General features: G+C 56.5%; 1 protein-coding gene across 4 annotated transcripts in view; it reads right to left on the minus strand.

The window, feature by feature from the left end:
• Positions 1-25,394, minus strand: part of EPHB2 (EPH receptor B2) — a 140,123-nt gene that overhangs the window by 94,885 nt on the left and 19,844 nt on the right. For all 4 annotated transcript variants that reach the window (XM_074609494.1, XM_074609492.1, XM_074609493.1 and 1 more), the window contains exons 2-3: positions 4,926-4,990; positions 147-831 (exon numbers count right to left, since the gene is read on the minus strand). In XM_074609494.1, coding sequence (XP_074465595.1) covers positions 147-831; positions 4,926-4,990 — 750 coding nt within the window. The remainder of the gene's footprint in view (positions 1-146; positions 832-4,925; positions 4,991-25,394) is intronic.

Genomic DNA, 25,394 nt, shown 5'->3' on the forward strand with positions numbered 1-25,394 from the left:
CCCACGTCCCCGCGTGCTCCTCTCCCATCCCTGCCCGAGGAGGTCACTCCCAGGTGGCTTGTGCTGCAGATCCTGACTGCCACCACCTGCACAGCCCACCAGTGGCAAGGAACGCACATGGAGTGAGACTGAAGGCAAGTGGTTACCTCTGCAGACGGTCCCGTTTTCCACCGACTCGTAGCCCGCCCTGCACATGCAGCGGCCGATGGGCACCAGCCACTCGCCATCCCCGTTGCAGTACAGCTTGATCGGCACATCCACCTCCTCCGCGTTGGTGATGCACGTCCCCCGGGCTGCCACCAGAGAGGTGCTCTCTGCTCCCGAGAGGGTTTCTTGGAAGATGGCCCCGTTCTGGATCACGCGGGGACACTTGCGATAGAAGACACGGACGGCAATCAAGGACATGCAGCCTCCATAGTCCTGGAAGGCCAGGTAGAAACCATTCTTGGACACAGGCCCAAAACTGCGCACCTCAGTGTTAATCTTCATCACCCGTCCACCTAGGTCCACCTGCGAGAAGCTCTCGTCAGCAGCAATTGTGTCCACCTTCATCCACGGATTCTCCATCCAATTAGGAAAAGTCTTGGTGGCCGAGTCAAAGTCTGACTCAAAATAGTAGAGGTTAAAAGTCTCCTTACAGGAGCCTGGTACATTAGGGATGCTGCTGCAGTCCCGGACAGAAAATTTCATCTCCACGTGGATGCGATGCGCTCCTCGCCTCCGGATGTACTTTGTCCGGAGCCAGTTGTTTTGGCTGGATTCAAAGACGTTGCACACCTGGTAGGTGCGAATCGTGTTCATGTTCTCATCGTACCCACTCACCTCTTCCCACTGTGGACAGGACACGGAAAGTCAAGGGGTTGCATCGAACTGATGTTCCCCACCCACCTCGCCTCTTCCCAACCCCACCAGGGGCCAAGTGCGCAGGTTCTCCCAGTACCAGCCGCCCCACACCGTGCCCACCCCATCGCATCATCAGCCCCATCGGTGCCCAGTACCTTGCCCTGCCACAGCTCCAGCAAACCGCTGTGACCACCCCCTACCTACGCGCCTCCATCCCGCTTCAGAGCGGCTTGACCCACCCTGCAACGCCAGGAGGGCTCCGCTCCACTGGGATGAGGTGGCCCGAGCCCTCAGCAGAGCTCGAGGCCACCTCGCTGCCAGCAGCACCACGCTCCGTGCCTGCATTTATGGCACAGCATCACTGCTGGGTGGTAGGGCATGGTGGGGCCATGCACCTCCTCGGCAGGCAGTAATGCCTTTAGCAGGGGCTCCTGCCCGTGGGCTGCACCGTACGGCAGAGTCTCCCGGCAAAGTAACACGATGCCTTTAGCAGATGTATTCCCACTGGTGCCGCTACAGTTACAGTCATGGTAGACAGGACCCGCTTTCTCAGGAGTGCGTAACGTGGCCGTAAAAACTCCTCGCCGGCTGCAGCCCAAGCACCGGTGCAGGCGGCTGGCTGCACAATGGGCCAGGAGCCAGCGACCTCTCCCCAGACGCAGGAGAGAAGGTTTATAGGAGCCCAGCTGACCCTGCTGCATACCCAGAAAGGGAGATGCTGGGCTAGATCCTGCTGGCAGCCTTCATCCCTGCCCCTTCAAGGGCCAACACGCTTTGGGGTCCCTCCTGCAGGTATGCACAGGTCCCAGAAACAGCTGTCCTAAACTGGATCTGTGGGATGTCCTATGAGCCGTGGCATGACAATAACATCCTTCTCAGCAAGACGGCTCGGAGCTGACATATTTCCCCATGGGAAGCTCAGCCCAGATCCCCCCAGCCAACTAGCAGCTGACCCTGCCAGCTCTGGAGGAGCCTCCGCAGAGCTCGGGGCTTCTGTGGCACCTCCTGGCCCTGTCCAGCTCCCTGTCCTTTCCCCAGGCTGGTTTTTTTTTCCAAATCCTTCAGCCCTTGTTGTTGTCTCCATCCTTTGTAGGATGGGGAGACTTCAGGGTGGTGATGCACCAGGCAAGGGCAGAGCTGCAGCCTGTAACCAGCCACCACTCCTCTGCAGTGACCACAGATGGGAAAGGGTCCTTGTGGGAGGAGGAACTTTATCCCAGGTCATGAGAGCATCTCCCCCAGCCCAGACCTTTCTGGAGGGCAGAGCATCTCCCTGTGCTGCCCCCTCCCCACCCGCAGCACCCTCGTGATGCTGGCAGCAGGGACCAGGGTCCAGCCAGCGTGTGACACAGTCCCAGCCAGCTGGAACGGCTTCGCATGAACTTGTTCAGAAACCTGCTCAAGTGGAAGCTGAGCTGTTTCCCACAGACATGAAACCCTGAGCACAACCCTGCCCTGGGTGAGGGATCGCAACACCCGGGGCAAGGCGGCAGCACAGTCCGGATCCAGCACCAGCGCCCGGACCGAGGTCCACAGGGAAAACCCCGAAGGAGCAGAGCATCCCCAGCCCCTCGGCCTGCAAACAGCCTCCACGAGGGCATCCAGGACTGCGGAGGGAGGCTCGCAAGAGGGAAGACAGATTGCTCCTCGCACATCAAGGCTAACAGCCCAACAGAAGGCTGTCAGGGAAAATCCCCAAACAGCTCCAACCACTTCTGATTGGCAGCGGCTGCAAACCTGCTGCCATCGCTGGGGGAGGCGGAGAGCATCCTTGCAAAATGCAGGGGGAGCATTTGCCTTATTTTCCAGAAATAAATTTAGTCTGGTAGTGGAAAATTGCAGGATCTCCCCCTTTTTTAGGGCACCACTTGGGGGGTGGCGGTGAAAGAATCAAGGACAAAGGCACAGGGAAGCAATTCCTTCCCCTGCCCTGCCTCTGCAGCGGCTGTCCCTGGCCTGGAGCCCCCCTGACGCCCGCTCCACAATAGCGTGTCGGACACGGAGACCCAGGGGTGCCGGCTACTGCCCCGACCCATCCACACCTGCACGGCCCCCAGGGCGGGCTCAGGACACGAGCCTGAAGAACTCGGCTCGGCCTGGCAGGAGCAGCACATGGTGGAAGGAGAGTGCCTCCAGCCTGGGGATGAACAGCAGGTGGTGGAGGCAGGACATGGGGACACCTACGAGCAGCATGGGTGCTCCACAGCAAGAAAAAAGCAATTGTTTGGGCTAACGGCTCACCAAAGAGACGATAAACAGGAGAAGCATCCAGCAGCTTTTGTCTTCCTGGTGAGGCTGGCTGCACCCAACTTTGCCTGTCACCCACGGGCAGGATGCCCTGCCTCGTCCTGCCAGTGGGCACGAGGCCGCACGGGGAGAAGCTGTGAAGGTGCCACAGCACCAGCACCCGCCGTGTGCACGGTGCAGGGCACGACATGTGCCATGGTGCCCCCCAAGGACCTGCGTGGAAGTGGGGATGGGAGGCGATCCAACCAGCAACGCTGGGACTGCACTGGACTTTACAGACGGGCATCTCCACCCCTCCGGGGACGGGGGACCTGGGAGCACCCCGGGGGCCAGCTCAGGACCCCCAGCATCCTCCCATATCCCCGCAGCAGCGAACGGGGGGCTCCCGAGCTCCCTTTTCTTAGCTGAGAGAGAAAGTCACCCCCATGCACCAGCCCCTGAGCTTCCTCGACGCTTAATTAGAAGCCTCTCCCTTTCTCCTCGCTCTCTAATTAACATGCCGGGAGCTCAAAAGAAGAAGGCAGCACAATAATACGGGGAGACGGCTTCCAGCAGGCCCAGGCCTCATTACCGCCGGGCTGGGGAGCCAGGAGCAAGGCGTGCTTTACATATGGAAACACCGCAAACAAGAAAGGCTGGGCGAGGAGAGAAAAAGACTTGACCTCTGCTCCCGCCTATTGTGCACCCGTCATCCCCCTTCGGCGGCCGGGCCAGCGCTGGTGGGGCGGCCGGGCTCGCGGGCGGGCACGGGGCTTTATCATGGTGATGGGGGACCGGTGGCGGCAGCGCCCGCGCCCCAGCACGGCAGGGCAGCCCGGCTGCTCGGGAGCTGTGTTTAATCTCCCCAGTGGAGGCTTTTCTTGGCCGTTTCTTTTCTTCTGCCAAGTCGTCTCCGGGGAGAGGGCTTGCTGTCAGACCCAGGGTGAGGTCCACAGAAACGTCTTCATCCAGCCCCCGCGGAGGGTGGATGGAGGGCAGGATGGAGCCTGAGCTAGCACCTCTGCACATGGGGATGGGAAGCATCTCCAGGCTTTGGCCGGGCTGGATTGGGCCACCCGAGCAAGAGGGACCAGGTCAGGGGTGTTGGGCACTGGGGCTCCACGCCGGCCACTGCAGCCAGAGCAGGGTGGGATGCTGCGAAGCACCTCAATGTGCCACGCAAAGCCCGTGGGACACGGAGGTGGCTGGGGCTGCTCTGGTTTTGTGTCCTGAGTGGAAGAGTGCAGAGATGCACTGCCTTGTCCAGGCTCTTCTTCAAAGCAGCTTGTTCTGGGTGGTCTTGGGCTGTGGCTCAGGGGACGCTTGGCACCAGCAAAGCAGAGAGACAGCCGCTGTTGAGCCAGCAAATGTCCCTCCATGAGATGCCAGGGATGCTAGACAGTCATTTCAGGACTTGATCAAATGGCTGCTGTGGGTGCAACCTCGCAGGCCAATGCCCTCATCCTTTTCTGCTACAAGTGCCAGGCCACGGGGTAACAAGTGAGCTACCGGAGAAAAACGATGGTGGCCTCGGCATTTCATTTCTCCCACTTTGCGATTTTTAACTGGCTGCAGTTAAAGAGCATGATTCCTCCAACATCACGTTGGCCTGATGCTGTAGGGTAAGAATTACACTCCTCCAGCACTGGGGTAGTTTTTCAAAGCGTCACCTCCTAGAAAACTACTGGACACCTCAACTGCCATCCTCTTTTGTGCTCTTCCCACTAGACCTTTTCACATTGCCAAGGCACTTTGCTTCAGTGGGTGACTTTTATTGAGCCATCCCACCCATGTTCACACGCAGCAGGAGACTCCAGACTGGGCTCCAGGCCTCCATAACGTGCAGGATAACTTACCCCCGAAGGAGGATGCACCGTCCAGCCCAGCTCTGCCGTTGCCGTTGTGGAGTCCATCAGCGTCTCTGCAGGAGGAAGGTGAAACAAGGAGTCAGTGGCCGTACGGTGAAGGGACTAAGGCTGGCAAAGGGCAAAGAGGTGGAGAGGAGCCAGCCCAGGATTGCAGCCATCGAGCCCAGCCTGCGCCAAGCCCTCTGGCCAGCTCTCAGCCAGGGAGGTGCCCAGCATCGGTCCCTCCACCCATTTGCTTCCCCATCCATGGCCCATTGCTCCCTGGCCCCCTTCTCTCCTGCAATGCATGGGGGGACGTGCTCTTCCACCCACCAGCCCAGCTGGACTTTACTCCTCAAAACCCAGGATGAGGGTGCTGCTGCAGACAAGGAGCCCAGCCTGGGCGAGTTTCCTCCATCACCTTCCAGTTTCTTTTCAAAAGCGGGATATTTTTTTCTCAGCGTTTTGCACGGTAGGCAGAATCCTTGGTGATGCAGGAGCACATGGGAAGGAACAGCACTTTTATGACTTAAAAGCACTAAAAAATTAAACCAACGTTAAAGCTGGTTTTCCAGATGATTTGGGTTGAAATAGGTCAGGCGATGCTACCGTCAACCAGCACAGAGAAGTCTCCCTAAGCCACACAGGCAGCAAAGCCTCCTCGTCTTTTCTACAGCTCATTGCACTTCCAGCACTGAAGTCTTTTCCCACCCCAAATACTTATGGGTTGGCCTAACCACACCACGCTACTGGCATGAGAAGGGATGCTCGGGTTATGGTCCCCCAATACTTGGGCTAATGTGTGTAGGTGTTCCCCATCCAGCACGGGAACGGGCTGGACGGCCCCATCGGAAATACGCTGGACATGCGTTTCCATGAGTGGTTTCCACAAGCTGGGTAACTGTCCTTCCTCCAGGTCTGCTCTTGCACGCGCATTGCAATACGGGGTTTTTTTTTGCACAATGCTGATGTTTTGAGAAAACTGAACACCACGCAAGTGTTTAGGAAATGGGGTTTAGAAATTGCCCCCAAAGGTTTCTGCACAATGAGGCTGGGCATGGGCAAAGCACGATGCTTGGTGGGACAGACTGTACGGGACAGTGTACGGCCAGTAATTCTGTGGCTAAGGCCAAGGTGATGCCCATGTAAGAGATTACACCCCTCTGCTCTTTAGGGAGAATGCGACTCTGCACCAGATCTCAGCGCACGCACTCAGGATGCCAACTGCTCAACCAGCAGAACCCCAACACAGTCAAGATCTCCAGCCACCACCCCATGACACAAAAAATAGTGCCAGTTCCCATGCCCACCGCAGGGATGGAGAGTCACTGGCTGTAACCGTGTCCTGTTGTTCCTCCTCACTACCAAAAAACCAAGCCTCCTGCCACGAATCCCCAAAAATCATCTCCACCTTCTCCACTTTCACTGAGTTGAACAAAAACGAAGGAAGAAAAGCTCAGCCTTGAGCAGAACCATCATTTAAGAGACAAGCCTGCCTGCAGAAACGGCTGTTGTTCAGCCTGGCCAGCACTGCACGTGAACTCCCCTTTTCCCATCGGCAAGCCAAAAAAGCACCTCGGCACAGATATGCTCCTTGCACCTACTTCTGGCAGTAAATCATTTTCAGACTGTGGGTTGTTCGTTACTCCTGGTTAGAGCCAGCAGTTTCCAGTTCACAGGAAACCAGGATTTCAAAATTTGGTTTTATTCCAAGAGTAAAAAGCAAAAATAGTTCTTTTCAATTTTTCCCACTAGGAAGAGTTCTGGAAAACAGCTAGTCCAGAAATGTTGTCATTCAGATTTATGAAATTTCTTTTTAAACTGAAAATTTGTTTACATAGTTCAATAATAGTGTTTATTTTATCGAAGTATCTGGCTTTTTCATTAAAACACCAATGGCACTTTGATCTAAAAGGAAAACAACATTTTTCACCCAGTGCAAGCTAGAAACTGCATTACTTTAAAAAAACCTTAAATGTTACTTTATCTTAACTATCAATGACAGCACATAGTCAGTATATTAATAGCAGTGACTATAATGGAAAAGAAGATATACTCTAAACCAATATAAACAATTCCCCAAATAAAAATAACATTTTGAAGCATTTTGCACTTTAATAAGCCTTTTACTTAATGAAAACTCAGCACAATGGAAATGTGCCCAGTGCGTCGCTGTAGAGCACGCTGCCCGCAGTCCCTGTGGCTGCCCCTTACCCTCGGCTGAAGCATTGCACTTCTCCTTGGAGCAAGGCATCTACCCCAGCTGGCCCAAGGACATCTTGCAGGGAGTAGAAATTTGCAGGTTTTAAGCAGGTTTCTCCAAATGTCAATTACCTTCTCATAAAAAAAGATCTTCCGTTAATTTTAGTCTGAATTTACACCGTTCAGCTGCCAGCTATTAGATTTCCTTTTACTTGTACAAAGACTCTGCCATCGAAAACCTCCTTTCCCTCTCACGGTGCTCAAGGGTGGCAAATGAATCATCTCCAAGATAACTAAATTAGCTGAGCTTCCTTATTCTTCCACCCTGAAAGAGGTTCCTTTCTTTGAGGCTCCTGTTTATCAACCTTCTTTGTGTAGGGTGAGCCTTGGGGCCACTGTGGTGCCTTTTTGCACACCTTTTCTACCAAATTGCTGCCCTGCCTGCAGTCCGTCTGGAGATGGGCTGGCATGTTAGCACTTAGCAGTAGTTACAGGAAATTGTGAATAACTGGTCCTCATGAATCAGAGTGAACCTGCCTCACTGACTGCAAAGATGGATGTGAGCCAGGATGGGTTTCAATGGCGGTGGTGGGTTTGCTCCATCATCCGTTGATGGATGACTTCAAAACAACTTATTGCCCAAATAACGTCCTGACACAGAGTTATCTTGCCCATATACCTGGTCAGGAGCACCCCTCACCCTCCACCTGAGGTGAAGAAGGCCATGTGGTCCTCCAGGGAAGATCACCGTCCCATCCCTGAGAAGTTTCTTACTTATAAAGGAAGCACATCAATCCATTTCTCCAGCAAAAAAAATCAGGAGCGATGTCCAATGAATCAACGTATCCCTCATCTGAAGGGGCTTCTCTCTGACTCTTTCCCAGGCTCAGACCTGCTCAGATCTCCACAGCAAGAGGCGGTAGTGGGCAGACTGTGGTGGGAGGAAGGCCCCATGAAGACGCATCCAAGCCCTGCTGTGACATCCCATCCTGAAGGTGCTGGCACGGAGTCCAAACTAGCAACCAATAAACCAGGAAGGTTTAAGAAAGCAAGACAAGGCCTTACCATCCACCTCCGCTGTGCAAGAGAAAGGCTGAAATTCACCCAGGGTCTACTCCTCCTTCAGCTGGATGGGTTTTTATTGCTGCAGGGGGACTGTGGAAGCTCATGAAAGAGGAGTTTGCAAGATGATTGACTGTGGTCTGCAAGGATCCAAACCCCGAGAAAGTAGCAGCAAACAGAGCTCCTTAGCCTGTGAGGGAATCTGCAGCTACAGCTTTGCCTGGGAGCTGACCCCAGTAAGACACATGGAGAACAAGATTCTATTTTACCGGGGAAGGTAATTGCCCCTGAAGAGTAATTGCCAAGAGATGCAGATCTTGCCCTGTTTGCATCCTTCCCCACCCTGGGTGAGCCAGGAGCTGCGGAAGTATGTGGCAGGAGGTCGCCTTGGTTCCTTCTGGCCATCAAGGTATGATAACCAAGGAGATACTCATGGACATCTCTGAATGGATGGGCGACTCCAGGTACCAAGGTATAGAATCATAGAATGGTTTGGGTTGGAAGGGACCTTAAAGATCATCTAGTTCCAACCCCCCTGCCCTGCGCAGGGACACCTCCCACCAGACCAGGCTGCTCAAAGACCCGTCCAGCCTGGCCTTGAACCCCTCCAGGGATGGGGCATCCCCAACTTGTCTAGGCAACCTGTTCCAGTGCCTCACCACCCTCCCAGTAAAGAATTTCTTCCTAATATCTCATCTAAATCTCCTCTCTTTCGGTTTAAAATGGTTACCCCTTGTCCTATCACTACACTCCCTGATCAAGAGTCTCTCCCCAGCTTTCTTGTAGGCCCCCTTTAGGTACTGGAAGGCCACTATAAGGTCCCCCAGGAGCCTTCTCTTCTCCAGGCTGAACACCCCCAACTCTCTCAGCCTGTCCTCACAGCAGAGGGGCTCCAGCCCTCCCAGCATCTTCATGGTCTCCTCTGGCCTCGCTCCAACTGCTCCATGTCCTTGTGCTGAGGGCTCCACAGCTGCACGCAGTACTGCAGGTGGGGTCTCACCAGAGCAGAGTAGAGGGGGAGAATCCCCTCCCTCAACCTGCTGGCCACGCTTCTTTTAATGCAGCCCAGGATGTGGTTGGCTTTCTGGGCTGCCAGCGCACATTGATGGCTCATGTTGAGCTTGTCGTCCACCAGCACCCCCAAGTCCTTCTCCTCAGGGCTGCTCCCAAGCCATTCTCCACCCAACCTGTATTTGTGCCTGGGATTGCCATGGCCCAGGTGCAGGACCTTGCACTTGGCCTGGTTGAACTTCATGAGGTTCACACAGGTCCACCTCTCCAGCCTGTCCAGGTCCCTCTGGATGGCATCCTTTCCCTCCAGCATGTCGACCACACCACACAGCTTGGTGTCGTTGGCAAACTTGCTGAGGGTGCACTCAATCCTGCCCACGTCACCAACAAAGGTGTTAAACGGCACTGGTCCCAGTGGTGACCCAGTACTGATGTCAGTCATACAGAGTTCTGCTAAAGGTCAAGCCCCGTATGAGGCGTGATATGTCCCCAGGAATGGGAACCCACCATCATCCAGAGGCAGCTGCTCCACCCATAGCAGTCCCAGCAGGGCTGCCCTTCTGTCCCCACGGTGCCCCATGGTGGGCTGCCATGGCCACATGTCACTCAGCGGGTCCCCTGACCAGGTCCACAGGTAAGAACCTGTGGGCTGCCCCATGCTCAAACCCTACTCCAGGCACCCAAAAGGACCCCTAGGCTGCGGACAAAAAAGGCGGACCAATTTCTGGATGGGCAACCCCAAGCCCAACTGTTAACGCCCTGCCAACCATGGAGAGGAGAAGGTGCCTGCTTTCAACCAGCAAACTCGGCAGCTTTGCTCGCTGTCACAGCCAATGTTTTCACGGCGCCATCCTGCCAGTTTGGCAGTGCCAAATAACAGGGTGAGGGGCTCGTGCCTTGGCAGCCCCATAAAGACCCCCCTGGCATCCAGGACAGAGCAACCCCCCAGCAATGACGGCGACAACAGGGAGCAAAGCTGCGTGGGAGCGGCAGGGCTGGGTGTCTGGCCGCTGGCCCATCTCTGGTGGCTGGCGATAGCTGCAGCTCAGTGAAATGCTCTCTCTGGAGCAGCATTTTCTCAATATTGTTGTTTGTGTTCTTCCCTCCCGCGTGTTTATCTGCAGATTCACATGCTACCCACGGCATTATAAATAAATCTGCAGCTGCTCAAAACCAGCAGACGCAACTCTGGCCCGCTTCCCACCAGAAACCGCGCTGCTCCCCATGGGACAGTTAGGAGATAAGTGCCTGTCCTTTTCACTTTGAAGACGCTTTCAATAGGCAACTTTCTGCCAGCGCTGGGGCCCGTCGCTGGCGCTGCTGCTTGCTATGAGGGCATGCCAGGGCTCCAGCTCCAGCGCTCTGCATCTAAAGATGTGTCATCACCACCATACCACCACCTCCAGATGCTCAACAGCTATGCTAAGATGCCGTCAAGCTGATGATCTGCTATGCCAGTGACCTGGGTGGGAGGCTCCTCCGCTCCTGCGTGGTCTTCTTGCTGCTCAGCCACAAGCGAGAAGGGTGTGGAGATCCCAACTGCACTAGCTTCTCCCATCTGACCAGGTCAGGACTGAGAGGGGAAGGCAGGACTGGGATCACGCTGGGTGCCGGTGGTGACTGGCGACACCAGCATGGGATGGCCGGACCGGGACGTGGGATGGAGAGTGACAGGAGCAAGGGACAGTGGCAGAGAGGCTGGAGGGACAAGGGATTAACCGAGGAGCTGTGCACATTGCAGACACACTTCTCTGTGTCCGGAAAAATAACTTCCATGGAGTTTTGCCAATTTAGACCTATTTAGAGCATCTGGCCCTGAGTTTCTCAGAAGTCCTGGCAAATCCTTCACATTCACAGGCTCCAAACTCATCCAGATAAAGAAACAGCTGGACAAATAAATAGCCCCACAGATAGCTGGAGCCTCCACCCTCATTTTTACACCCACAACTTTTTCCCTTCCCCTTTCACTTCTCACGCCAGCTCCTCCCTCAGGGTAGGAAACTTGCCAGCATTTTAATCCTGGTACAATATTATTAACGCAGGAAGCAAGCTTCTAGATTGACCCAGGATCGCATGAGCTATGGACAGTGATGGACGTGCAAAGAAGGCAAGAAGTTGCCCAGCCCTCTCCGACGGGCTGGGAGCAAAGTCATCCCAATGCAGACACGGGAGAGGAGACCGTGCCTCATCACCATCTCCCAGACGTGACCTGGAAGCCCACCTAACACACCTCAATCACATCAGTCCAGGCCGGAGCGATGCTGCAGAGCGGGCTCTGTGCTGGAGCCCGGCTGGGTGGAGCAAGACCTGGATCCGTACCGGAGACACCACAGCCTGGGACAAACTCCTCCACGCAGGCACATGTGCTCCTGAAACCGCGTTTCCAGCCTGGCCTCAGACACAGCCACCGCATCCCCACGCCTGGGGGGACGGCTAATGAGAAACCCGTCTGTCCCCCACCCCAAGGAGCCCTTGCCGCAGATGCATTTACCCTTCCAGAAGTTGAAAGGCCCCTCTCTGCCTCCTGTGCTTTACTGGAACCTTATTATAATATTTTTGCCAGCGAGAGCCGAGAGGGGCTGAGCAAACCCAGTGGCCCTTCCCTGCAGCCCCGAGCTTTGCTTTGCCTGGCTGATGGCCAGCGGAACAAACTGAAACCCAATCCCCCCCCGGCCGACCCGCTGGCGCAGGAACAGCACGCTGCATTGTGAGCCGGCGGCTACAGGATATTTTGGATACTTCACTCAGGGATCCACTTAAACTCCAAGAGGGAGAGTGATTGATAGGGAGCAAGAAGAAGCAGTTGACTGAGCTGGGATGGGGACCGCAGGCATCCCGCCCCGTGCCCAGAGCCCCAGAGGCCACCCCAAGGGCAGCCTTGTCGGGTCGCACCAGCAGTCCTGGTGCTGCAAGAAACCCAGCAGACAGGTACCTGGTTCTTCAACCCCTTTTCCCGGAAAATTAGGTCCAGCCAGACTCCAGAGACCTAAGAATAAAGGTGATGTCCAGCATTTCCATCATCCCGAGCGCCTCTGACCTGGCAGCCAGCCCCCCAGGCTGACAGTCCTGAGTCAGGGAGGCCTGACCCCAGAGATACCGCACAGCGCTGACAAGGGAAAGATGTCACCAGTTCCAGGGAGCCATGGAGCCTTTCTGGCCCCTCAATTCACCAGGGCGTCACCCAAGCCTGCCTGCAAGCCTTGTGAAACAGCAGCCAGCCCCGGAGCAGGCAGAGGAGCAGGGGATGGTGCTGGGATGCAGCGGATGGTCATCTACTGGGTGACGTTCAGCTGTTTGTGACACTCGGAAACAGGACCGTCATCAGACGAGATGTCCCCAAGACACCCTGCCCTTCGCACAGTGGTTCAGCAGCCCCACTGGAAACTCCCCCTGTGCTTTTCTGCACCTTGCCGGGGGGCTGCCATGAGCTGGGCTACGCTTTCCCCATCCCCACCTAGATCCCTCCCTTCGCCTCATCCCCCCCAGCCCTGTCTGACTGTGTGCAGCGCTGGACCCATCCCCAGGGGACCAAACCCAGGGCTGATGCTGCTGTGCAGAAAGAAGGGAGGCACTGAGACCCTTGGCTCCTTTCTTGACTGGGAAATAAGGAAAGCAGGGCTTGGAGCAGAGCTGCATCTGGCCATTGGGCGTACAGCACGCCATGGGGTGAGGCAGGAGCCAGGACCAAGCATGGCTGTGACCAAAACCTGCACGCTGGGAGAAGCCGCTTCACAGCTCCTCTTCCCAGCCCCCCTTCTCCCTCCTCCGAAGTCGTCGGTCGGCCGTCGCAGGCGATGCCCGGCACGGCGCTGTCTGCTGGAAAGCTCAAAACCAAGGGGAAAGCCCAGCTCAACAGCCCCAGGGGTCCTGCAAGCCATCCAAGCACGTGTCCTGCTTTTTAAGCACCCATATGACCATCGTCCTGTCCAGACACCGTCGCTGCCAGACAGACAAACGCTAAGGATTTCCCCTCTCATCTGCCTGGCCGTGAGGGGTACGGCACAGCTCTGCCTCTCAGCTGAGAGGGGCCAGGGCTGGGAATTCAGATTTTGTCATCTTTCAGCCTGGGGCCTCTGCCAAAGGAGCTGATTAGGCTGGATGCGAGGGAGGACCACGTTCCATCCGGCTGCCACACTGCCCCCCGTCATCGCTGCAGACGCATCCTCTCTGGCCCCAGTTTCCCAACACTGTCTGCCCCGGAGGTCAGCAGAAACCTGATAGATCCACCAGAGACCCCAGAAAGCTGCTCCAGCAGCACCAGGCACCCGTGGTCCTTGCTGGCAGCATCTGTCCCAAAAGGAGCTGGGACTTGTAGGTGGTCCGAGTTCAGACGAGGGCAGGCTGCTGGGAAGAGACAATGCAGATGCTAAATGCCAGCGAGCAGGGGCTCTCCTGCTGCTGCCAGGAATGCGGTAGCCACAGAGAGCAGACACAGATGCAGACGTTTAACAGCCATTGCTACTGTCAGCGCTAATGACTCGGTCCCTGCAGTGGCACCGACCCCATCATCTGCAAGACACCTTACGGGATGGAATCCCAGGGTTAAGCAAGTGTTGTCCTCACCCGCATCCCGCCTCACCCACCCCATCAGGACAGCCCAGCAAAGACTAAATTGCCCACCGAGCCATCTCCCAGGAGGATGGAGTGGGGCCACGTCCCTCCCGACAGCCTCCAGGTCCCCCTTCCTCCCCAGGGGCCACAGGAACACTCCAGAAGGTTGGAGACCCCATGACCATGAGCTCCTTCTGCAGATGCTCCAGCCCCAAAGGAGCCAGCAGCCTCCACCACACACTGCCCCAGTCCAGCTGTTAGCATGGCACAGCCACCGTACAGGGCTGACCCTGTGGCACTGATGGACACACAGCTGTCACTGTGAAGCCCAAACATGGAGCCACTACCATTGATGTGCCCCATACGGCTCCTGGTTGCAGCATCCAGGGGAAAGAGTTGCTTCATAACATAATAAAACAGCTCCCAGCACTGTGCCCCAGGGCCAAGTGGCACAAGGTGTAATGCCAGTGGTGCAGGGCCACACTGCCTAGTCCCCTTCAATACCCCAGACGAACCCTCCCGCATCCCAGATATAGCATCTTGTGTCCCCAGACCCACTCTCCTGGATCCCTGGGCACAGCGGCCAGGCAAGCTCAGGAGATTTGGGATGCAGCAGGAAGCCCGGAGGCTGCAGATCATCACCAGGAAAGGAGCACATGCTCGGCTCGGGACATCCATCCCTTTTCCCCACTAACCCACGCCCGTCATACGACGTGACGAGCACTGAGGGGACCAGGAGGAGCACCATGAGCCCAGGGCGCGGGGTTTTGGCCAGCTCTGTCTCCCCTTGTCCCCAGGGCCAGTGCCACTGGCCACCCCCACCCAGAGCAGGGACAGTGTGTGCAGCGAGCCCCCATCCCACCTCCCTGCACTGCTGGCACTAAATGAGGTTTTGTCACCCTGCATGGTGGCGCGGGCTGCAAGCAACTTGTTCCCAGCAGGCTCCGGAGCCCTGCGCAGCATCCCAATTGAGCTATCCTTAATGGGCTTCAATTTTAATTTGCTTTTATTGGAAAACACAGATGGTGACCCCTCCCCTCCCCCCCGCCCCAGCCCAAACATATACAGGGTAATAACATTTATGGGGGAAAGATATTATCTCCAAACACAGCCAAAGCTCCAGCAAAAGCCCCACCGCCACGCAGCGACGCGCAGCTGCGCCGCACAGCCCTGTGCCTGGCTTGTAAAGGCAGGGCCACACAGAGCCACCAGCACAGTGGGGACAAGGGGAAGCAGGACCAGGGTCCAGCAAAGGAGAATTAAAGAACAGGACTAGCCAAGCATTCCAGATTAACCCAGTTAACTTCTTCCATGACCGGGTCTTTGCAAAGCAACACGGGGAGCAGCCCGGAGCAGAGGGATGCTCAAAGCTACTGCCCAGGGCTGGGGGGCTGCGCTGGTGGACTCCCCCCCAATCAGAGCCAGCCACTGTTGGCAGCCTGGATGGCTTCTCCGAGCATCCCTGGCTCCAGCCAGTCCCCTGCAACAAGGTCACGTCAGAGATCAGGGTGGCTTCAGGGAGGTGACGGCAGTGCAGCGACAGGCGGGGACAGGGACGGGCAGCCAGGCTGCGCCAGCCCTAGCGAGCCCGGCCAGGGAGTCCCCAGCAACCAGCGAGCATCAAGCAGCCCTTGACTTGCGCCGCATGCACCCGGGCACCCAAAAACTGGTGCCTGCGGGTGCTCCCGCTCCTCCAGCACTGCCGGGGCTGCCACACAGAGCCTCCGACCCCCTCTCACACCCCACTGCTGCTGCGCAGGCAGGGGATGCCCTCCGCCGCACACGCCTGGCTCCGAGCATCTACCTGACAGCCAAGTATTCCTGCTTTTCACTGTTTTTACTGACAGGCTGTAAATTTCCTTCTGGTTGGCAGCTCCAAGTGGGAACGGCTTGGGAGGAACCGCAGGGCCAGCTGCAGGCGTGTTTTTGCCAAGCTGCGGAGGGATGCCCCATGCCCTGGACTGGCCGCGGCCGCGGGGGGCTCCGAATCAGGCTCCTGGCCACAGGAAGCCTCTCCCCAGGACAGACGCAGGAAATCCCAAAACCCCTGCAAGGAGTTTACCTTCCTTCTAGCAGCTCCCGAGGCCAGAGCATCTCTCTGACACCGTGCTTTCGGTATCTCCAGGGCTTTGCTTGCACGCCAGGAACGCAAACCCTGCATCCCCTCCGCCCTCCCCCACCCGGCTGCAGATAAAGCCACCGCGGAGCCGGCAGCTGCGGGCAACGGGTATTTTTAGTGAGCTGCAAACGTTTCCTTCCTTGGGAAAACCCCATCTTCAATACCTCACCACGGAGAGGGCTTCCTCTTTCGCTCCCAGGTAATTCATTACGCACTAATAGAACCTCCGCAGGCAGCAGGCTGAACCAAGGGGATGCTCCACCAGTGGATGCTGCGAGGCTCCCGCTTGCTGGCGGTCCTGCCCGGGAGAGGGATGTGCTCCATCCATCCATCACAGCACTGCCCATCAAGCAGGAGCCGGCCAGCTGCCCTCCATCGGGAAAGAGCATCCCCCAAGCAGGCAGGAGATGGGCCGTGGGACCGCAAGGAGAGAGAAGCCCCTCCACGGCTTAAATCTCAGGGATGACTCGCATCTGTGCTGCGGCAGAGCTGCCACCACCTGCAAGGGCTGCAGCGAGGAGCTGGGGGAGCGCGGACCGGCACGGGAGTGGGGAACTTCCATGCCGGGATGTATCTGCAGGTCTGCAGACCAGCCTGGAGAAGGTGGTAGCAGCTTATGAACCATCTCTGCTGCTGACGGGGCTGGAGGAGAGCACACACTGGCTGCCATGGGATGAGGTCCCGGAGACCTGAACGCTTGTGGAGGCTCATTTACATCACAAAACTAATACGATCAATGTGGGTAATCGCCGAGCAAACCTCATTTTGTCATCTGAAGACGAGGGCATCAACGAACCGAGCAGTTGCACGGGTACAGGCAACCATAACCTGGTTACGGGTATGTGGGACAAGGTTTCTGCACCCACCAAAAAGAAACGCACCTGGATGTGGAAAAGGGGCAATTTCCAAAAGTTGAAAGGGATTATTAGCAAAAAATTGATTAGGGGGGAAATGTAAACAAAACCAATGAAGAGTAATTACATCTAGCTTAAGAAGGTTTTGCCAAAATCTCATAAATCTGCGATCATAAAGAAAGGCGTCTTTAGCTAAAAATTATCTTGGCTTCGAATAAAAGAAAAAAATTGCAGTAAAAATAAACATATTGTATAAATTAAAACCGGGGGAAGTTGGCAGCAGTAAATTACCAGTTATAAGATGCAGAGAGTTGCGAAAGGATGTATCAATGAAAAAATCGACTGCCAGCAAACATAAAGGAGAGAAAACCAGGAATTTTTAAAGACACCAAAAACAAACACAACCAGAGCTGTGGAAAAGCGAGTCCATGGGGACGCTCAAGTGTGAAGTCAGGCAGCAAAGGCAGACGCCCCAATGCACCGGGCAAAAACAAGGGCAAAACCAGGAGGGACAAGCAGACGTGGCAGCTCCAGGCTGGGGACCAGCAGTGACCAGTGAACGTGAGAGCCATGGACACACCTGAGACCCCTCGCTGGCAGCATCCCACCACCCCCAGCGGCTGCTCACCCATCCAGGAGCAAGGGATGCACGGTGTTAGCAACTTTAGAGTTGTTCCCTGATAGCAGCATCATCCCCAAGACAACTATTTGCCCTCAAGCAGCTCCTTCATGTGGTCAGCAAAGCCCCTGCAGACCTGCAGGGCGAGGACAGCCCCAGGACCAGCAGCTCTCCTCTCCCCTTCCAACACTTTTTGCCATGCACCAAGCAGGAACGGTGCAGTCTGAGGATGGTGAATATTTTGTAGCATCCCACAGGGCTGGTGGAAAGGAGCTTGGGGATCTTCACAGAATCACAGAACGGAGGGGTTGGAAGAGACCTCTGGAGATCACCCCGTCCCACCCCCTGCCAGAGCAAGGTCACCCAGAGCAGGCGGCACAGGAACGCGTCCAGGCAGGGTTGGAATGTCTCCAGAGACGGAAGATCTTGGTCCAGATCTTGGTCCAACCCCATCCCCACCACAAGACCGGGGCAGCCGGGGCTTTCCCTAGCTGGGCCCACGAGAGCTCTGGGGATGGAGATGCCCCAGCACCCTTGGGACCCACTGCAAAGTGATGCAGAGATTCCCAGCTGCTCCGCAAACCCTTCCCAGACCAGCAGGATGCCTGAAGTACATGGTCCAGGTGCGGAGAGGCTGTGGTGGCTCTACAAGTACCACTGCAGGATCTGTCCCGGCCCCCCCAGACACGACCACCAAACCCCGGGAGCAGAAACAACCCCTCGGCTATGTAAAAGCCCCAGCAGTCACCCAGACAACTCAGCCAACACTTTGGCAGAAGTCAAACCAGAGGGATGCCCAGGACTCAGCCCGGGGCTGAGCAGCCAGGGTGCAGGACAACACTGCGAGCACCGGGGAGGGCGGACCCATCGCCAAGAGCTCTCCAGGCCAAAAAACAGGCGGTTCAGCCCCACGCTGCGCTGTTACGTCCTTGCCCTGCACCTCAGATGCTTTGTCAAGGAGGTGCAGCAACGGGGACACCCCCCGAGCAAGCTTTGAGGAGAAAAGCAGCGTGGACATTGGCTAGACTTGGCCATGAACTTGTGGCTCCTCTGCATCCCTCTGCACAGCCGGTGCCAGCCCCGGCTGGCACAGACGCTGACAGCTCCTGTGCACTGTGGGACGGCAAACACGAGCCATCAGGAGTGTCCTACAGGCAGCAGTTGAGGTGGGGAAGGACAGACCACTGCCACCGTGCTGCTGCAGTGCGGAGGTAATGCTCCTCTCCAGTGGCTGGTAGGGAAACTGAGGCAGGGAGCCCTCCCCACCACCTGCCCCAGGAGAGGCTGGGGAAATCAGTGAGGCTGGAGCACCCTGTCCCCTTCCAACACATGGATTTGGCTTCTTGGCACTGATAAGCACCCCGGGACCCCTCCAGCACACGACACTGAAGTGACACCGTGACGGCTGGCACTGCCCGTGCAAAGCCAGAGACACGCACCCGGCAGCAAACTCGCCCACAGGCACCTGTGGGGAAGACGTGCCCTCGGGACCCGCTGTGTCTGCACCCTCTCCCTGCCGCCCCAGACCTCCGGTGCTCTTCGCGTGGGTGCATGTTGGGGAAGGACCCACCGGCTGCACCCCGACTCCCTCCCCGCGTGCAAACCCACCCTGCCAAGAAGAGAGCAGCCCTGCATCCTCCGAGCACCAAAGAAAACACAGCCAAATCCCTACAGCTTTGCAGGGTTTAGGGCTTGCTGCCTGAGCCTCATAAACTACCACACTTCCAAAATTTAGTATACAGGGCGACCGAGGCGATACCTGACACCCTCCTCAGCCTTGATATGGGAAATCAGGTGAAAAGTCTTGTGCAGGGAATGCACCATCCCCCAGATTCCCTACTCAGCATGAAGCAGCCTTTATAAATCAATGTCTGCAAGAGGAATACATGTGAGGAAGCAGCAAGTTCATCCTCCCCTTGCTGCTGCACTCCTGATCATCCTTCAATCCCACAAGTGTGATGCAAAGGGATCTCTGGAGGGCTCAAGTCCCATGTCCTGCCCAGGGAGGGAGTCTGACCTACGGGACGTGCTTGAGAACCCAGGGACGCACCCAGGAGCACGAAAAGAAGAGGGCTCTGCTCTTCTCCCACTTCCCAACGCTGTGCCCAGCCCTCTGTCATCACAGCACCCCTCTCCTCACCCACCCGCAAAGCTCTTCCAGGAGACGCAGGCCCCCGAGGGAGCATCCCGTCAGGTCTTGCTGCCACCATACAAGAGGCTGGGCTAGCCAGCGGCCACCATGGCTGAGCCATGGGAAACCACCATTGGTGACCTGTAGCAGAGGGGCTGCTGGCCCTGTCAAGCACAGGGTGTCCATGGTGAGCAGCACACCTTGGCGGGCACGGGCACGCGTGTAGCCTGGGGCTGAGGGTGGCCACACACTTGTCCTCGGGACCAGACCTGGCTGCCAGGCGCAGCGCGAGCTTGCGCACACAGCTTTGTGCGTGGCTGGTGCGTCTCCTCTAGAGCACCCGGGACCGCGGCATGCCCCGGCAAGCTTGGCGAGCTACCAGTGCCACAGAGAGAGCCCAGAGGCTGCGATGCCACCAGAGCCCAGACGTGACCCTCTGGCTGCCTCTCCCCAGGGTGGGTGGCTTTCAAACAGAGGGTGAGCGCAGCCCAGCGCTCGGCAGCAGCGCCGCTCCTCCGAACCGGGAAACCGCAGCAAATCCAGCTGATTTCATCACATCGGATGCAGAGCCTGCCTGTGGGAGAGGTGTCCGATGCCTCTCACCATCCACGGGGCAGCGTGGCTGATGCAGCAAGAGAAACAGTCCCATGGGAGACGGACTGCCACCGTGGGCAGCCTCGCAGGGCACCAGGGCTCTTCCCGTCCCGCTGGAAACCCTCCCCTGTGAACGCCGCCAGGCTCTGCTGGCTTCAGTAAGTCCCTCTTGCCGTAACACATACCTGTCTGCTCACCGACAACACCCGGAGCACGAACGCTGCCCTCCGAGCTGCTCCTCCCAAATGCACAAGGCAAGTCTCCCCAAAACCCACATTCCGGTGGGCAGCGAAGGGGAGGACTGGTCGCACTGCACCCCAGCAGTGGAAAACAGGCAGCGGAAAACATCTCCTTGGAGTGAAAAATACCTCCTTGATTTACAGGAGGTATCTTTCCCGCCCGCGGAGGATGCAGCACTCCTCCGTGTCTCCTGATTTATCCCACCCGGAGCAGAGGCGCCGGGGCCGGCTGCCTCGGCACAGACGCCCATGGCTGAGACGCCGGCGGGATGCACAGGGCTGCCGGCCCCCTCTATCCACTCACGCTGCTGGGGGTTTATAGATGCATAAAAACCCGTCGGCTGAGCCTTTGTTTACTCCATCTCGGAGAAAATAATTAACTCTTGACGCAGCTCTGACTCACGGGACGTGGATTTAAAAAACTTGGTGAAAACATCCTAAAAGCTGCCCGGCTCCAAGAAGGGGCAAAAGTAAATTATAACATTTCCTGTATCACGCCAGGGCAGTGCCAAGCCCGGCCTCATCGGCTTCGCACACCCACTTGTCCCCGTGCCATGACGTCCCCAGGCTGGGACTGATCCCCAGGGAAAGTCTGCAAGGAGCAACGGGAGCACCGGGGGGGGCCTGGGAAAGAAGCCAGGGAGGGATGGGGGAGGCCTGGGGACAGCCGTGCCAGCCGGGGAGGTGACAGCTGCCCATACCCATACCACAGAGGAGCTGGGCAAGTGTGAAAGAAGACAACCGGACCTTCAGGGCCTTTTATCTCTGATGACTTTTTTTTCCTTCAGGTACCACGCATTTGTCGACAGGGTCACTCCAGTAAAAAAAGCTCCCAAAAGTGAAATATTGCATGGCAGAGGTGACAGGTGACAGGAGGCAGCACACAGATGGATCAACCAAATACATGGGTCCTCTAAGGTGGCACCTGGACAGGGCAGAGCATGCGGTGACATGCCCGGGAGCAGAGCCCTGATGGTACTCACTACAGGGATGGCGCAAGGCTTGCCAGCGCTCATTCAGCGCTTGGGGGGTGCGCCTGCCTTGGCTGCCCCCCTAAAAAAAAAAAAAAAGAGGTTTTTCTGCTCCCCACAGAAAAACATCAGACCCTGGAAAACACAACACTGAGCACCCACAAACCAAATCCACGAAGAAAACGGCTTCCACCCCTTTTTGCTGCAGGGGAGGGGGCAGCAAAGCACCCGGGGTGCTGACACCCCCACCAGCCTGGGGGCAGCGGGGACCCCCACCCGAGCCCGGCAGCCGGTGGCTGTCTGCAGCCGGGCCCGTTGTCGAGGACGTGGCAGCGGGCGTCCAACCACAGGGACAGGCGAACAAAGGGTAGTTCACGGCTCCATCGATCCGGAGGTCAGACGGGTGAAGCGCGAACATCTGGTCTGACATTGCCCAGTGCCGGCCGAAGGATGTCCCCGGGTTTATTTAGATAAGGGCATTTCTTTCAGAAGGAAGCATCCAATACTAAATTTCACACAACGAAAAGCCCTCCCCAGCCCCAGTTTGTGCCCATGGGAAGGGACCTTGAGCGGCACAGGTTAAGTGCCAGCTGATGCCACAGTGGCCATGATGTCTGCAGCTGGGAGATGCCCACGTGCAGCAGGGTATCCCTGACAAGCACCTTGTGTCCAGGCACCTTCGCATTTATTAGCGTATCCCTTGAAACTGAAGCTTCTGCAAGATGTATATCACCAGGGAGATGTACCCACGGAGGATGGGGTGAGCAGAGCCAGCCCTGCACTGGGCAGCGGGAGCAGGGCTTTAGCATGACGCCAAGTGCAAGGTCCTACACTTGGGTTGGGACAACCCTCGTTATCAATACAGGCTGGGGGATGAGGTGATAGAGAGCAGCCCTGCGGAAAAGGACTTGGGGGTACTCATGGATGAAAAGGTGGACATGAGCCAACAATGTGCACTTGCAGCCCAGAAGGTCGATCGCATCCTGGGCTGCATCAAAAGATCCGTGGCCAGCAGATCCAGAGAGGGGATTCTGCCCCTCTGCTCTGCTCTGGTGAGACCCCACCTGGAGTACTGTGTCCAGCTCTGGAGCCCTCAGCACAAGAAGGACATGGACTTGTTGGAGCGGGGCCAGAGGAGGCCACGGAGATGATCGAAGGGCTGGAGCCCCTCTGCTGGGAGGACAGGCTGAGGGAGTTGGGGGTGTTCAGCCTGGAGAAGAGAAGGCTCCGGGGAGACCTTCGAGCCCCTTCCAGTCCCTGAAGGGGCTCCAGGAAAGCTGGGGAGAGGCTGTTTGCAAGGGCATGGAGCCATAGGACAAGGGGCAATGGTTTAAACTAGAGCAGGGCAGGTTTAGATGAGACATTAGGAAGAAGTTCTTTACACTGAGGGTGGTGAGACACTGGCCCAGGTTGCCCAGAGAGGTGGGGGAGGCCCCATCCCTGGAGACACTCAAGGCCAGGCTGGATGAGGCTCTGAGCAACCTGATCTAGTTGAAGATGTCCCTGCTGACTGCAGGGGGGTGGGACTAGATGGCCTTTAGAGGTCCCTTCCAACCCAACACATTGATTCTATGATTCTATGACCGGCAACCACTGCAGCCGAACGCAAGTTCACACATTTCTAAGCCAGCAAACAGCCCGGCCAGGCTGGCTGTCCATCCCTCCTGCCCAGCACGTGCCCGAGGATGGCTGGAGACAGAGGGGTATTAGCTGGAAGGAAGAGCCCCGGGGGTCAAAACGGGTTTATGAGAAATCAGTCACCTTTGATCTACAGATTACGAGCAATAGCGAATCGACTACATCCCTAGGTGAGCTGCTGCACAGTTAATTAGACACGTTATTAAAAACATGCTCCTCCACCAGTCTGAATTGGTCTAGCTTCCAAGCCACAGAGTCCTGCCCTGCTAAATTAAACAGACCTTCACGATTAACGAGCCTTCCTCCAGGCCGGTACGAGCAGACGAGGCAGAAGACACTCCTTAATCTGCTGGATAAAGCAAACAACAGCCAGGTTTTCCACACCTTGAGTCATGACTGTAGCTGGTTTATTTTTATTTTGATTCTCCTTGGGCTGCGGACACCAAAAACGGACCCGGCATCCAGGACCCATCCTCACAAGGAAAGGATAAACTGGTATGTCCTGGCTCACCAGGCGAGGATCTGATTAGCTCTTTCACCCCAGGGAGATGCATTTCCAAGGTGTTTCCAGGACCAGAGTTTTCCCGGTGAGCATCTCCTCTCCCATAGCCATGGACCACGTTTCTCCTCCTGGATACAGTGGGGCCATACTCGGACCCACCTTCGTTCTCGTGCTGCACCAAATTGTCTCGGGCACAACCAACCCACCCTCTCCAGTCTTTGTTCCTCTCCCAACACCGGTACGTGCTGCAGCTGTGGATCTCATTAGCAATGCTGCCCCAAAAGTGGTGATCACCTATTTAGAGTATTTTCCTGTGACCAGCCAATTTGAAGCCCCTTCAGTACATACCTGTAAATCCATTTCTCGCTGTAGCACCACGGGAACCGCCCCATACTCCTAATGGTGCTGAATTGCACAGAAATGGCTTGAAACCCCTGGTTCCCTCTGCAACAACTCTTAGGGTGACTCATCCATTCCCCAGTTTGAAAGCACCAAGCGCTGCCCACGTGCTTTTCTCCGTGCTGAAGCACTGTGTGGCACAGATCCCCACGATTTGCCCATCGTTACAGCCAGCCTCAGCAAGAGGGTATGTCCTCGGGGGTAGCTTCTTGTCCCACGATAATGCAAAGCAAGTCCTGCTGCTGCCCTGCTCCCCCAAACCCCACACCTTCACCCCACATCTGCACCGGCGGAGCAGAAAACAGACAACCCCCCCCTTGAGGAGCGCCGCCGTGAGCTCATTTTTTTTTCCTCGCTACACATTCTCCGTGGGGTTTCGTAGCTGGCTGTTTCATCTTACAAGAGCCATCCCAGCTGCCCATGAGCCCCACGGGGACCACGCACGCCGGCTGCAGGACCCAGCCCTCCCCAGCATCCTGACCCCCCGCCAGCCGGCAAGCCTTCGCCTCGCTCCCGGAGGCTTTTATTAGAAACACACAGTCACGAAACGTTGCAAGTGGAATCCATTACACAGCATTTAGTACATATCATTTGTATTTCACAGCCGGCAATCTTTCTGATTTCAGAGGGAAACGGCTGTTAAAAACCCCGCTGTGGCCGATGGGAAGGGACCGGCGTGCCAGGTGGGACTGGGGACGGAGGGAGCATTTCCAGGTCCGGGATGAGCCCGCTCCCACATCTGGACGTCTTTCACAGCCGCGGCCTCTCCTGCCGCACCCTCCACTTGTGAGATGCTGTTGGCGTGCAGGGGAAGGCAGCTCCGTTGTCCGCAAATAATTCACCCCCACCCGACCCAGGTCCTCTGTGAAGCTGGGATGATTGCAAATTATTGCAATCATTATAAGGAAAGAGAAACTCTGAAGCACTCCAGTGTTTCGTTTAGCGTCGCTCCTGCAAGGTATGCTGGGCGTCTGCAGACATTTCTAGTTTGTGCACAGCAGAAACGTAATGAGCCATGCCTTAGAGATAAATCAGCTCATGGATTAGCTCCTTGCCCACCTTCTCCCAGGTGCTTCGTTCCCCAGACCTCCAGAATAGGATCTCTGGGGCAGCGGGGATCCACAGCCAAACGGGATTGTCACCAGCGGGGAAATGATACTCGTGCAGCACCAACTTTTGGGGCAGAGTAAGAAGGGAACACAAAACCAAAGGCATAGTTTAAACCCTGAACCTGGCCATTCCCAGAAAGGTCAATTTCCTTAAGAAAAGGCTGAAAGGAAAGAAGGGAAAACACAGCCCATGGCCAGGTAAGCAAAAGGTATCTCATCTCATAAAACACGAGCAGGGACTCAACTCATCCCAGAAAACGAGAAAAGCGAGTGACTTCAGGATGGGCAGCCTGACCCAGGAGAGACCTTTTCAAAATAACAATCGTGACGTGGGAGGTTCAACTCGGATATTAAAATATTATTTAGGATATTGCTTCCTCGGGAGGGCCGTACAGCCCTGAAGCAGGCCACCAGAAGTGAGGGGTCTCCAGCACTGGGGGTTTCCAGGACTTGACTGGGCAAATCCACAGCCACCCT

This window comes from Larus michahellis, chromosome 16, assembly GCF_964199755.1.
Source record: "Larus michahellis chromosome 16, bLarMic1.1, whole genome shotgun sequence".
Lineage (NCBI taxonomy): Eukaryota > Metazoa > Chordata > Aves > Charadriiformes > Laridae > Larus > Larus michahellis.